The 13,028-nt window shown below is 42.0% G+C and overlaps 1 protein-coding gene across 1 annotated transcript in view; it reads right to left on the bottom strand.

Moving 5' to 3' along the window:
* Positions 1 to 942: 942 nt before the first annotated feature.
* EFCAB3 (EF-hand calcium binding domain 3) overlaps positions 943 to 13,028 on the bottom strand; it is a 379,076-nt gene continuing 366,990 nt past the window's right edge. The window contains exons 30-32 of the mRNA XM_003270799.4: positions 6,215 to 6,408; positions 5,675 to 5,859; positions 943 to 1,298 (exon numbers count right to left, since the gene is read on the bottom strand). Coding sequence (XP_003270847.3) covers positions 972 to 1,298; positions 5,675 to 5,859; positions 6,215 to 6,408 — 706 coding nt within the window. The 3' untranslated portion in view covers positions 943 to 971. The remainder of the gene's footprint in view (positions 1,299 to 5,674; positions 5,860 to 6,214; positions 6,409 to 13,028) is intronic.

Genomic DNA, 13,028 nt, shown 5'->3' on the forward strand with positions numbered 1-13,028 from the left:
CGCCCGACTAATTTTTGTATTTTTAGTAGAGACAGGGTTTCACTATGTTGACCAGGCTGGTCTTGAACTTCTGACCTCAGGTGATGCGCCTGCCTCAGCCTCCCAAAGTGCTGGGATTACAGGCATGAGCCATTGCACCTGGCCATGTTCAGCTATTTGTAAGAGCAATCTAAGTGTGCAGGTGTGTAGCTAAGGAGCCTTGGGAATACCCAAATTTAATCAAGGTTCTTTAGGGCTTGCTGATCTTATTCCCTGAAACTGAAAGGTCATCCTCATCTGCTGTCTCTAGTCTCTTTCACAAACAATTGAAAACCTAACCCAGTTTACACTCACCATAAACTCAGAGGTTTATTGCTTGGAGGGCCCTTAGCTCAGGCCAACTTTTCTCCTTCCTGCTGAGGCTTAGGCAGTCTTAAGCCAGGTAGGGGCAGCAGAGTGCAGCTGGTTGCTAAGGAACTAACAGCCCAGCATCTATTTACTAGTAAAGATTTAGGAAAGGGGGCCGGGCGCGGTGGCTCACACCTGTAATCCCAGCATTTTGGGAGGCCGAGGCGGGCGGATCACGAGGTCGGGAGATCGAGACCATCCTGACCAACATGGTGGTAACCCCATCTCTATTAAAAATACAAAAATTAGCTGGGTGTGGTGGTGGGTGCCTGTAATCCCAGCTACTTGGGAGGCTGAGCCAGGAAAATGGCTTGAACCCAGGAGGTGGAGTTTACAGTAAGCCAAGATCATGCCACTGCACTCCAGCCTGGTGACAGAGGAAGACTGTCTCAAAAAAAAAAAAAAAAAAAAAGAATTAGGATAGGGAAACCATTTTATGACTTAAACTTTTTTTACTGGTCAGAATCCAAAAGATGTCAAAATGTCCAGCTTCTAAGAATGTACTTAGACAAAAGCAAGAAACCACAATTTTGATAACTATGAAAAAGTAGTTTGTGATGAGCTGTTTAGAAAATGTAGAAATTTCATTGTTGAAATCCCTTTAAACCTTTCCATTTTCTTTTTCTTCCTGAGTCTGTGTCACATTCACTGGTATCTGATGAGGAAGAGGATCTGGAGTTATGGGAGGAATTTCTATTCACATAGGCATCATATAACCTTAAGTCCTTAGGAGAAAGTAATTCTTGGCAAACATTCCAGGACCACGTATAAGTAGAAAAGGTGTCATAAAAGGACTCATTTCTAGAGTCTATCCCAATCAAATCCCCTCGGATCTTCTGCCAGAGGTTGAGCATTTCTTTCCGGTGTTCAAGGGCAATTCCTAAATTATAGGTATCAGTAGCTCTCTTCACCTGCAGTGAGAGACCAGAAGTTTATTGTAGTTACCTTAAAGTAGCTTTGATTTGTGGACCACAATGATAGATACCCCAAGAGTTATGTTCCTGGGCTACTTGAAAGTCACTGAATCTATACATTGGGTGGTGCCTCGAGAGGACATGTGAGCTAGGAGTTGATGGACAATCAAAATGTACTGCTTGGGAATAATGAGGTAATAAGAAATTTTTTAAGGATATGAAAAATACAATGGACTAAAATAGGGTGAAGTATGGTATGGAGATAGGCTATGGATATAACAAGAGTGCCAATTCAGCCACTCAGTTCAGCCTAGGATAGGGAGAACTGACTGGGAGAAGATGCTGAGCTGAGTAGGTCCTCAAGGATGTGATCAAATTGAGGGAGTAAGTGGTGAGGGGAAGGTGTTCCAGGGAGAGGGGACAGCATAAACAGCTTAAACAGAGACCCCAAGGCAGTAAATATCCTGGAGGTGTGGTAGGAGGGTTCAGGCACTTGGTATTGCTGGAGTGTCAATTAAAGTGGGAGGAATAAATAATGACAAAGGACAGGCAGGCCCTTACACTTAATCTTATAAGTCAGTAATATCTGTGAGGCTGGCAAAAGCCTGTTCCTCAGTGAAAATCATGCTGTAGTGACCCACTGTTTCTAATGAAAGTGAAATCAATCCCTTAAGCAGAAAATAGAGTTGAAATTGCCATCATTGAGAGGGACGTGTTCACTTTTAAGCAGGACAGTGCCATTCACTTCTAGGGATCCACATCTCCTGACCCTGAATGGGCATCTAAACCCCAATCCCAACCCATCAGGGCCTAGATCTGTAGGATCTACCTACCACTTGTTAACTTGTGAACTTGTTATTCTGGCTTTAGGCGCTCTCTCTCTTGCTTTCTGAAACATGGGGTTTTGCTTTCTTTTGAATACATTTTTGAATGTTTGTCATTTTATTTCATCCAGTATTCATATATATATATATTTTGTAGAGACAGAATTTTACCATGTTGCCCAGACTGGTCTCGAACTCCTCAGCTCAAGCAATCCACCTTCCTTGGCCTCCTAAAGTGTTGGGGTTATAGGCATGAGCTACCATACCCAGCCCTATCCAATATTTTAATGTGGTCATAGGGAGTCTATGTGTGGGGTCAGGTAGTGTTCATGTAACTCAGTTACTTTCTGAAACTTGAAAGTATCATTTCTTTCTTTTCTTTTTTGTAGAGACGGGGTTTCACCATGTTGCTGAGATTGGTCTCAAACTCCTGAGCTCAAGTGATCCAGCCGCCTCAGCCTCCCAAAGTGCTGGGATTACAGGCATGAGGCACTGTGCCCAGCCTATTTCTTGGTTCTAAAGAACATTTATTTTATTTTGAGATGGAGTTTTGCTCTTATTGCCCGGGCTGGAGTGCAATGGTGCGATCTTGGCTCACCACAACCTCTGCCTCCCGGGTTCAAGCGATTCTCCTGCCTCAGCCTCCTGAGTAGCTGGGATTACAGGCATGTGCCACCACGCCCAGCTAACTTTGTATTTTTAGTAGAGATGGAGTTTCTCCATGTTGGTCAGGCTGGTCTCAAACTCTTGACCTCAGGTGATCCACCCGCTTCGGCCTCCCAAAGTGCTGGGATTACAGGCGTGAGCCACTGCGCCTGGCCTCTAATGAACATTTATAAATATACAATTAGATTAGATTAGATGTAATATACTACATAGTATATTAGATATACTATATATGTATATAACTATAAACATATAGTTTAATAGAAATAGCATTAAATGTAGTATATTATAATATTTGTAAATATAGTACATATACAGTAGGTATAGATGTAAATATACATATGTATGCATGTAGTATAATAAATATAAATATGTAGTGTATTAGAGGTAATATACTAGTAAATATGTAATAGATGGTAACAAGTGTTATGAAAAAAATCAGGAAAGGGGGTAAGGTATTGGGGGTTGTGATTTTATTTGAATACATATATATATTTATTTGTGCAAAAATTTTTATTTTAAATTTATTTTTAATTAAAAAATTTATTTTTAGAGATGGAGGCTCACTATGTTGCCCAGGCTAGAGTGCAGTGCATTCACAAGCATGATCATAGCACATTACAGCCTTGAACTCCTGGGCTCAAGTGATCCTCTTCCCTCAGCCTCCTAATCAGCTGGGATTAGGGGTATGTACCATTGCACCCAGCTATTTAAATACTTATTTAAAAAATAATTTATTGGCCAAGCGTGGTGGCTTATGCCTGTAATCCCAGCACTTTGGGAGGCTGAGGCGGGTGGATCACCTAAGGTCAGGAGTTCGAGACCAGCCTGACCAACATGGTGAAACCCCCGTCTCTACTAAGAATACAAAAATTAGCCGGGTGTGGTGGTGCATGCCTGTGGTCCCAGCTATTCGGGAAGCTGAGGCAGAAGAATTGCTTGAACCTGGGAAGCGGAGTTTGTAATGAGCCAAGATTATGCCACTGTATTCCAGCCTGGGCAACAGAGCAAGACTCTGACTCAAAAAAAAAAATTATTAAAGTGAAAATTCATGTAACATAAAATGAACCATGTGAAGTGAACAATTCAGTGGCATTTAATACAATGACAATGTGGGGATTGTTATTTTAATGGGGTTGTTAGAGAGGCCTCCTAAAGTGACATTTGAGACAAGACCTGAAAGAGGTGAGGGGAGAGCTATGATGCAGCTCTCTGAGGAACAACATTAGAGCAGAAGAAATAGCAAAGCCACAGACCACGAGGTGAGAGCACATCTAGTCTGTAAGAGGAAGAGTAAAGAGGCCTTGAGGATGGAGTGGAATGCACTGGACGGTGAGCAGTGGAAGATGAGATTGTTAGATGGGCAATGAGAGCCTAGATCAGTGATGGCCAATAACATTTTCCTCAATAATGGAAATTTTCTATATTTCTGTGTCATCCAGTATAGTAGCCATTAGCCACATATGGCTATTGAGCATTTGCAATGTGACTGGTGTGACTGAGGAACTGAATTTGTAATTTTATTTAATTTTAATTAATTGAAATTTAAACAGCTACTAGTGGCTACAATTATTGGAAGGCTCAGGTTTTGATTGTGTGGGACATTGTAAGTTATAAAAATTTTGGTTTTCATTCTGCGTGATACGAAAAGCCATTGGAGGGTTTCAATCTGATTTTAACAGAACCACTTTGGCTGCTGGGTTGAGAATCGATTGAAGCGGACAATAGTAGAAGCAAGGGGACCATTTAGGAAGCTATTGACATTATTTCTGCTGAGATTATTAGAGACAATCTAGCATACAGTATGCTCTCAGGAAATAAAGTATTTGTATTACAGTATTCTTTCTTCCAAAAAATACTGAGTTACCTGTGAGCCAAATTCATTTTAGATGATAGGGATACCTCAGTGAAAGAAATACAACCCTTGTGTACATGAATGTTATATTCTAGTTGGAGAGATTGACAATAAACAGATAAGCATCTGGGGTGGAGGAGTAGTTGAATGTTGGGACATAAGTTTAAAAGAGGATAAATGTCCTCTTATTTCCATCTTCTCAGTGATATTTGCCTGTGGGTGTTACTTCATTTGGAGAAAGACAAAGTCTGAACTTGAGGTCATTTGTGACAGTGATACCCCTCTGGGCCTCTTAAACTCTATGTGTGGAGGGGCCTGCTAGGAACTGTACAGTGATGTGAACAACACATGGACCTCTGGAACCCAGAGCTCCGCAGGGTGAGCTGGCCTCCAGTTAAGTTTCCATTCTGTTTCTTAGGCCTAGAGGCCTTACCTGGGGTGAGGCCAGAGCCTCTTGAGAGTTTATCTAGAAACTTGGGCATAGTTGCTGGAGACCTTAAAATTTATGATGACAAAAGTATATCCTGGGAGTGGGGGCAAAAAGACTAGAGTCAACAGAACTTGAAGCAAGGCCAGAAGGTGCAGCTGGGACCATAAATGGGGATCTAGTCGAGGGCAGGATGGCCCCTCCATCACAGCACTGCTCCTTTGGGTTGTGGGCCTGGTCTTCTCATCTCATGGTGTTTGCCCATCCACAATCTAGAGTGGATGGAGGGTGTCCAGAGTGCAGCTTCTGGTCCCTGAGTGGTTGTGGGAGCAGTCAGAGATAGGAATGGAGAAACTTTTATTGTTATTATTCCTATATTCCCCATCCCCAACCCCAAAGCTGTATTTTTTAGTAAGTTTAACTATTTGTTGAAATTAAATGAAATGTTAATACCTGGACTTAAATTTAGGAACATGGTTATGGCATCTGGTTTGAAAATAATGACTAAAACTATTTGTTGTAAAAAGCATGTTATTAGTTCTGTTAAGTTAGTGCTTAAAAATCCAAGTATTTAACTAATGTGACATAATCTAAATCTCACCTGTGTTTTCCAGTCTCTTTTATGGAAAAAATAATCCTCAAAGAAATTCAAAGGCTCCTTTCTTCTTAGCATCTCTAATTTCTGCATGTCTTTGAATGGCTTTCCCATCACCACCCCATCCACATTAGGTAACAATGGAAAGATGGGTATTTTTGAATATGGGCTATCTGAACCAGGATTGCATCCTAAAAAAGATAAAAACAAAAATGGTATCACAAACAATGCAAGAAGAAGTTCACATAAAAGACCAGCATGTGGTGCCTATTTTGCTTTGTCTATTCTTCTCAGTGGCCATGGCCCTCATTCTTCACTCTCCTGCTCCCAGCCCCTACCCATCCACAGACTCTAGGCTTCATCAGGTGTCTGAGGATTCAGTTACATCTACATTTGCTTTCAAATGACATCTGTATGACAGAGAGTGGTCACTCAGAATAGGCCGTGGTCCTGTTCTTACGGCATTTGGGCTCTAGTACTTCTTTCTGACCAGTCATATACAAATAAATCCTTTAGGACAGTAGAGAGAGAACAAATGGCTCTTACTCTTGAGCTCTTCAAGAAATTTAAATAAATCATTTTCTTTCATTATTGCAATCCGGGCAGCATTAGCAAAGGCAGCCATGCTTGAGCTTGGAGGTGTGCATATGTCTGGCTTAAGTGTCCTTTTTCCATAGCCCATAGTGTAGGGACTCCACAACATTCCTGGGCAAGTATGCTGGAATTTTCTTTGGAAATAGCTTAAAAAAAAAAAAAGTAATTCAGAAATGGATACAAAGAGATATAGGACAAAAATTTTAAAAAGTCAAGTTGCTAGTTACATATGCTGAAGAAACTTATTTTAAATCGAATTTGCATATTCATTCAATAATATTTGAGTGCCTATTTCTGTGATATTTATACAATATTTACTGATACCTTCCACAGGCCATTTGACTATTTATATCTGTATTCCTTGGCTTTTGGTCTCCTTTTTCTCCCCAAGGCTTCCCAGAGTTGTTTTTTTTTTTTTTGAGACGGAGTCTTGCTCTGTCACCCAGGCTGGAGTGCAGTGGCGCAATCTCGGCTCACTGCAAGCTCCACCTCCCGGGTTCACGCCATTCTCCTGCCTCAGCCTCTCCGAGTAGCTGGCGCCTGCCACCATGCCCGGCTAATTTTTTTGTATTTTTAGTAGAAACGGGGTTTCACCGTGGTCTCAATTTCCTGACCTCGTGATCCGCCCGCCTCGGCCTCCCAAAGTGCTGGGATTACAAGCGTGAGCCACCGCGCCCGGCCTGTTTTTGTTTTTTTTTAGAGAGAGATGAGGTCTTGTTATGTTGCCAGGCTGGACTGGAACTCCTGGGCTCAAATTCCCCTCCCTCTCGAACCTCCTGAGTAGCTGGGACTATAGGTACCTGCTATCATGTCCAGCTCTGACCTCCCTGTTTTGTTTAGAAAAATACGTATGAATTACGATCCTTCACAAACACTTAAGTGGTACCAGCTTGAATACAAACATTAATTATTATTACTTTGTGTTAGGTTTAAAAATGCAACTTTTGTTTTAAATTAAAAGAAATTCTCATTGCAGAGAATTTGGAAAACATAGAAAAGTATAAAAAGGAAAAGAAAATACTACCAGTAAGCTTATGATCTGGAGTAAATCACTATTGATTGCATTTCTTTCCTATCTTTTTTTTTTGGAGTGTATGTGTATGAACAGACTTAGAAGATGTATTACTGGGCGTTTTAGGTTATACATTCTTTAAGAATAAGTACAGCTGGCAGGCTGTATATGATAAAGGACTCTGATCCATAGTATAAACATCTGACTTACAAACATGCATGCCTCGAATATCAGTGACTGTGGTGGTAAGTGATCAGCTTCCTCCTTGCTGCCAGAACAGTGGACTTCTCTCTGCAGCTATGGTAGGGATCTGCTTACTGCTGCTGAGGTGGAAGGACTTGCTTCTCACTGCTTTGGTAGTGGAACCTCTCACATTTCAGTGTTCTGAGCAGAAGAGCATCACTTCATGCTGTCTCAGAGGACAAAGTGTAGGACCTTGCTTCTCATTAATACATAGGCTGATTTCTTCCTGTTACAGCAATGGGAGGCTTCACTACTCTCTGGGATGGTGACAGGCAACCTTTCCTTTTCTCTCAGGAAGAGGGAAAGGACTCATTCTAAATGTTGGGGCTGAAGCAGTGGTTGGTAGGAAATGTGCCTATGGTGTTCTGATTACAGTCTGACTTATGATCAGATACTTTTTTCCCTAGCCTTGAACTCAATCATCGACGATGTCATCACTTGCCTCTGAAAATGGCATAATGTAATTTAATTCTCACCAGGTCCTTCAAGGCTCAGTTTTTCTTTCCCTCAGAGTATTCTCTATATACCCTATGGCTCTGAGTGTGGTCTTCAGCACCACTGGGAAAATACAAATTGTGGGAAATACAAATTCTTGGCCCTGACTACACACCTATTAACTTAGAAATCCTGTAGCCTAGCAATGTGTTTTAACAATCACTCCAGCTGATTCTGACACAGTGCAAGTTTGAGAACTTTTGCTCCCGTCTATAGTTTCCTTTCTTCCTTGAAATTCTAATCTTTGCTTAACAATTTATGTCACATTATATTTTATAACTGTTTCATGTATATTACATACCAAAACTAGTGGCTTGTGTTTGTATTTGCTGTCTTTATTATTATTATTATTATTTTTTGAGATGGAGTTTTGCTCTCGTTGCCCAGGCTGGAGTGCAATGGCGCGATCTTGGCTCACTGCAACCTCTACCTCCCGGGTTCAAGCGATTCCCCTGCCTCAGCTTCCTGAATAGCTGTGATTAAAGGCATGCGCCACCATGCCTGGCTAATTTTGTACTTTTAGTAGAGACGGGGTTTCTCCATGTTGGTCAGGCTGGTCTTGAACTCCCAACCTCAGGTGATCCATCCACCTCGGCCTCCCAAAGTGCTGGGATTACAAGTGTGAGCCACCGCGCCCAGCCTGCTATTTATTATTATTATTATTATTATTTTAGAGACAGAGTCTCACGGTCTCCCAGGCTGGAGTACAAGGGTGCAAGGCTCACTACAGCCTTGAACTCCTGGCCTCAAGCAGTCCTTCTGCCTCCGCCTCTTGAGTAGCTGGGACCACAGGTGCAAGCCACCCTGCCTGGCTAATTTTTAAATTTTTTGTAGAGAGTTTCCCTACATTGCCCAGGCAGGTCTTGAACTTCTGGGCTCAAGTGATCTTCCTGCTTTGGGCTCCCAAAGTTTTGGGATTACAAGAGTGAGCCACCATGCCTAGCCTGTATTTGCTTTTAATAACTATATAATTTTGCTAGATTTGCATATCCCTGTTTCCCGGAATTCCTGGGCATATCTAAAAATATAGGAAAGATATTCTTTGCCACACAATATTACAAAGTATAATAAAAGAAAATAGGGCCAGGCGTGGTGGCTCACGCTTGTAATCCCAGCACTTTGGGAGGCCAAGGTGGAAGGATCACCTGAGGTCAGGAATTCAAGACCAGCCTGGCCAATATGGTGAAACCCTGTCTTTACTAAAAACACAAACACTAGCCGGGCGTGGTAGTGGTGGTGCGTGCCCATAATCCCAGCTACTTGGGAGGCTGAGGCCAGAGAATCGCTTGAATACGGGAGGTTGCAGTGAGCTGAGATCGTGCCATTGTACTCCAGCCTGGGTGACGAGAGCGAAACTCCATCTCAAAAAAAAAAAAAAAAAAAAAGAAGTATAACAAAAGAAAATATACATTCTATAAACCTATATTCACAATAAAGGATCAGTCTGTATAGGGGCCCAAATGTCCTGGGCAAGCCCAGTCTTCACTCATTTCCCTCAGTCACCTCCAGTGATGTCCTGGCTTGTAGTAGGCTTTTCCTCTGCTGAGGTTTCACACCTTCCTGACAGTCCAGTGAATTCACTGACACCATTCTAACTGTGTGATCCTGGGCATATTATTCAATTTTTAAGGTGCCTCAATTCCCTTATCTGGGAATAGGGGTAATGATAGTATCCACTTCATAGTGTTAAATGAAATAATACACATAAAGACTTCAGGGTGGTATCAGGAGCATAGTAACAACTCAGCATATGTAAGGTGTTGTTGTTATTTCTCTAGTTCCTTGCAAGATCCATGATCAAACACACAGGACTTCTATATATTTCACTTTTTGCTTTCTTGAAGAGATCTACCCACCTGGAATGGTTTCAGTGCATAGTTATTGACCCAGAGTTATTCGTCACCACCATCCTAGGGAGGAAGTCCCTTTGTCTGTCTCCTTTTTGGATCTTCTGTTTCCTGGATCCTGTTTTCCTTTTTTTTTTTTTTTTTTTTTTTTTGAGACAAGGTCTTGCTCTGTCACCCAGGCTGGAATGCAGCGACCTCCTGGGCTCAAGCGATCCTCCTGCTTCAGCCTCCTGAGTAGCTGGGACTACAGGCACATGCCACGTCTGACTAATTAAAAAAAATTTTTTTTTTTTTTTGCAGAGATAGGATCTCCCTATGTTGCCCAGGCTGGTCTTGAACTCCTGGGCTCAAGTGATCCTTCTGCCTCAATCTCCCAAAGTGCTGGGATTATAGGTGTGAGCTGCCTGTTTTCCTACTTATTATGTATACTCCCTCATCTTGGTGGGGTGTATCCTTCAATAGCTTCCTAAGGAAGAATGCGTAAGTACATTTTTTGAGGCTTGGTAACTGGAAAGTGTCTTTTCTTTTTATACTTTGCAGTTTGGCTGGGTAGATTGGAAATCATTTTTTCTGAGGCACTGGTCCATTATTTTCTGGCTTTCAGTGCTGTACTTGAGAAGTCTTATGTTTCCTTTTCGCATGCAGAAAAGTAAATTTTTTTCCTTATTGGAAACTTTTAGCATCTTTTTCCTGATGTTCTGAAATGTTATAGTAATGTGCCATGTGTGGGTATGGGTCTTTTATCATTCATTGTGCTGGACATTCAATGGATACTTTAAACCTATAAACTCATGTATGTGAGTTCTGGGAAATCTTCTAGGACTATTTTTTTTGATGATTTCCTGCCTTCATTTGGTTTTCTTGTTCATCTTTTAGAATGCCTACTATTTGGAATGTTGGACTGATTTTCTCATCTTTTTTTTTTTTTTTTTTTTGAGACGGAGTCTTGCTCTGTCGCCCAGGCTGGAGTGCAGTGGCGCAATCTCGGCTCACTGCAAGCTCCGCCTCCCGGGTTCACGCCATTCTCCTGCCTCAGCCTCTCCGAGTAGCTGGAACTACAGGCGCCCGCCACCACGCCCGGCTAATTTTTTGTATTTTTAGTAGAGACGGGGTTTCACCGTGGTCTCGAACTCCTGACCTCGTGATCCGCCCGCCTCGGCCTCCCAAAGTGCTGGGATTACAAGCATGAGCCACCGCGCCCGGCCGATTTTCTCATCTTTTCTAATGCTGTTTTCTCTTTTTCTAATATTCTGAGAGATTTTCTTAATTGAAATTTTCACTTCTGCTATTCTATTTTTAATTTCCAAGAGCTTCAACTTTCTTCTTTCTTTTGAATGTTTCTTTTATATAGTTTCCTATTCAAATTTCATGAATGCAAATTACCCCTCATATCTTGGAGGATATTACAATAATTTTTCTGTATCATGCATTATCTCTACTTCTTCAGTTTGTTCTTCTTTCTTTTTTGTTCTTCTTTCTTTCCTTGTTTTAATATTTCTTTACTATTAATCTAAGATTAATAATTTAATAATAATCTTCCTTAAATATCTTTTTTTTTTTAAAGAGATGGGAGCATCATTATGTTACCCAGGCTGGACCTGAACTCCAGGGTTCAAGTGGTCCTTTTGCCTCATCCTTTTGAGTAGCTGGGACTACAGGCATGTGCCACTATGTCCAGCTCTTAAATGTCCCTTGATTCCTTGGGTGTCTATTCATATTTTAGAATGAGAGTAAGCACTTGTTAAGTCCAATTGGAAGCTCTTTGGTGTGTTAAATCTTATTGATGGGAGCTCTACTGTCAGGTAATTGGTTGGAGCCTTGTTTCATCAAGAGACTTTTTAACTGTGAGTGTGGGTTTTTTCTCTTGGGCTAGTCAATTTCCCTGAAGACGAATCTTCTACAGTTTTACTTGGGTGATATAAGTCTAGCTTCCAACACATTGGGAATATGGAAGGAGAAGGGGGCTAGTGGGAGGTCTTGCCATTCAGTAAGTACATTTTCTTTTCTTTCTTTTTTGAGACAGAGTCTTGCTCTGTCACCCAGGCTGGAGTGCAGTGGCCTGATCTCGGCTCACTGCAACCTCCACCTCCTGGGTTCAAGCGATTCTTGTGCCTCAGCCTCCCAAGTAGCTGGGATTACAGGTGTGTGCCACCATGCCTGGCTAATTTTTGTATTTTTAGTAGAGATGGGGTTTCGCCATGTTGGCCAGACTGGTCTCGAAGCAATCTGCCTGCCTCAGCCTCCCAAAGTGTTAGGATTACAGGCAGAAGGCACTGTGCCCAGCCCCCTTTGCTTCCTCTACTTTCCAGAGCTATTTTTCTTACCTCTTCATTTGTCTCTTGGCCATCAGTCTGTCTTTCTACCAGACTTTTCTATATACTATTTCCAGGTCAAACTCCGCCACTCCTCTATCAAAATCTTTCTTCCTCACTGCTCCCCTCTCCCAGCACTTTGGCTCCCCACTGCTTGGAGGAAATCTTAGAGGAGATTTTCTATAATCTGGATCCAGTACATATTTTCCACCTTATCTCTTCCTGTTTCCCTACACAAATATCATGTTGTAGCCAAACAAATGTAGACTGTTTTCTTTTTTTTTTTTTTGAGACGGAGTCTCGCTCTGTCGCCCAGGCTGGAGTGCAGTGGCACAATCTCCGCTCACTGCAAACTTCGCCTCCCGGGTTCATGCCATTCTCCTGCCTCAGCCTTCCGAGTAGCTGGGACCACAGGCGCCCACCACCACGCACGCCCGGCTAATTTTTTGTGATTGTTTTCTAAGTCTTTTTCTCACAACATTCTCTTATTGAACTGCTGAATCAGATATTTAATAGCTGTATAATCTTGGGAAAGTCAATTAAATTCAACAAGTATTAAGTGCCTAGTTTGTTTTGTGCTGTGTGTTAGGTGCGGGAAAAAATGAATAAGCCTGACATGGTCCCTGCCCTTCTAGAGCTCACAATCTAATGGACAAGGCTGCCTGTTAAACCTGTAACTTCAACAGTGCAATGTGCTGTATGATAGGGAGAGAAGAGCATGTAGGAGCAAGCCTGACCCAGAATTGTGGGTCAGAGAAGGCCTTTCAGAGGGAGTGACTACTCACAGGGACAGAAAGGATAAACAGGAGTCAGCTAAGCATAGATAGGTAGAGTGGGTTGAATTGTGTTTCCCAAAA

Source organism: Nomascus leucogenys, chromosome 19 (assembly GCF_006542625.1).
Source record: "Nomascus leucogenys isolate Asia chromosome 19, Asia_NLE_v1, whole genome shotgun sequence".
Lineage (NCBI taxonomy): Eukaryota > Metazoa > Chordata > Mammalia > Primates > Hylobatidae > Nomascus > Nomascus leucogenys.